We start from the raw sequence: 828 nt of genomic DNA, 5'->3' as shown, positions 1-828 counted from the left end.
GGGCGGCGGAGCCGAGCGCAGACTGGAGGGGGCTGGGGGGGGGCTGGCTCTCCCCAGACGTGTTCACCTGCTGCTTGGCTGCCTTCATGCTCTTCTCCTCCCCCTCCTCCGACCGGCCTGAAGGTGATGACGGGCGACGGAAAGGGGCTTGGGAAAGCTGCACCATTGAAACAGATGGAGCTGCAAAGAAACGCCGCTTATTTAGCTCTCTCACCCTCTCCCCCCCCCAAAAAAATCCCTGCCTTTCCTTAACACACATTCAGAAAACGGAGCCACAGGATTGAGCGTCAGAAAGAATTCAGAAAGAGGTCTTCCACCCTCCTCCCTCCCCCTTTCAAAATCTCTGTAGCAGGAATTTCAAAGCAAGGCAAACTTTGTATTGTTCGAGCCTCCCCACCCATCCAGACGCCACAAACCCTTTACATAGGCAGAATCAGACAGCGCGGGGGATGATTCCAGAAACCCAATATAGCGCCCATATAAAACCAGGGCGGGTTTCCCGCACACATCACCCACAAGGGGGGAAAAAACAAAACAACCCAAAACTGCAAGCAAGCAACTGCAGATCGCGCTGCCAGCCTGGCTGCGGCCGGAATGGAAACGCGGGAGCGGCCCGCCGGAAGGTATCGCCCCTTCTTCTCACTCCCATTAAATCAGCGTTAACCCTTCGTGACCTTCGCAGCAACCCAAGCCAGATTTTAAACTGAAAAAAACAGCCGTTCCGACCGGACAAGCGAAGGGAGCAGCACCCACGCACCCGAGCCCCGCGCTGGTGCCAAGGCCACGCACCGGCCCTGCCGGCAGGGGCTGGGCTTTACCTAAACTTGA

At 57.1% G+C, this 828-nt stretch overlaps 1 protein-coding gene across 1 annotated transcript in view; it reads right to left on the bottom strand.

Moving 5' to 3' along the window:
• Positions 1-178, bottom strand: part of CAPRIN2 (caprin family member 2) — a 33,077-nt gene extending 32,899 nt beyond the window's left edge. The window contains exon 1 of the mRNA XM_009995189.1: positions 24-178. Within this exon, the coding sequence (XP_009993491.1) occupies positions 24-166 (143 nt within the window). The 5' untranslated portion in view covers positions 167-178. The remainder of the gene's footprint in view (positions 1-23) is intronic.
• Between the last annotated feature and the right edge of the window lie 650 nt (positions 179-828).

This window comes from Chaetura pelagica, unplaced genomic scaffold (genome assembly GCF_000747805.2).
Source record: "Chaetura pelagica isolate M959 unplaced genomic scaffold, ChaPel_1.0 scaffold343, whole genome shotgun sequence".
In the NCBI taxonomy this organism is placed as follows: Eukaryota; Metazoa; Chordata; class Aves; order Apodiformes; family Apodidae; genus Chaetura; species Chaetura pelagica.
This window is presented reverse-complemented; position numbering and strand designations above follow the sequence as displayed.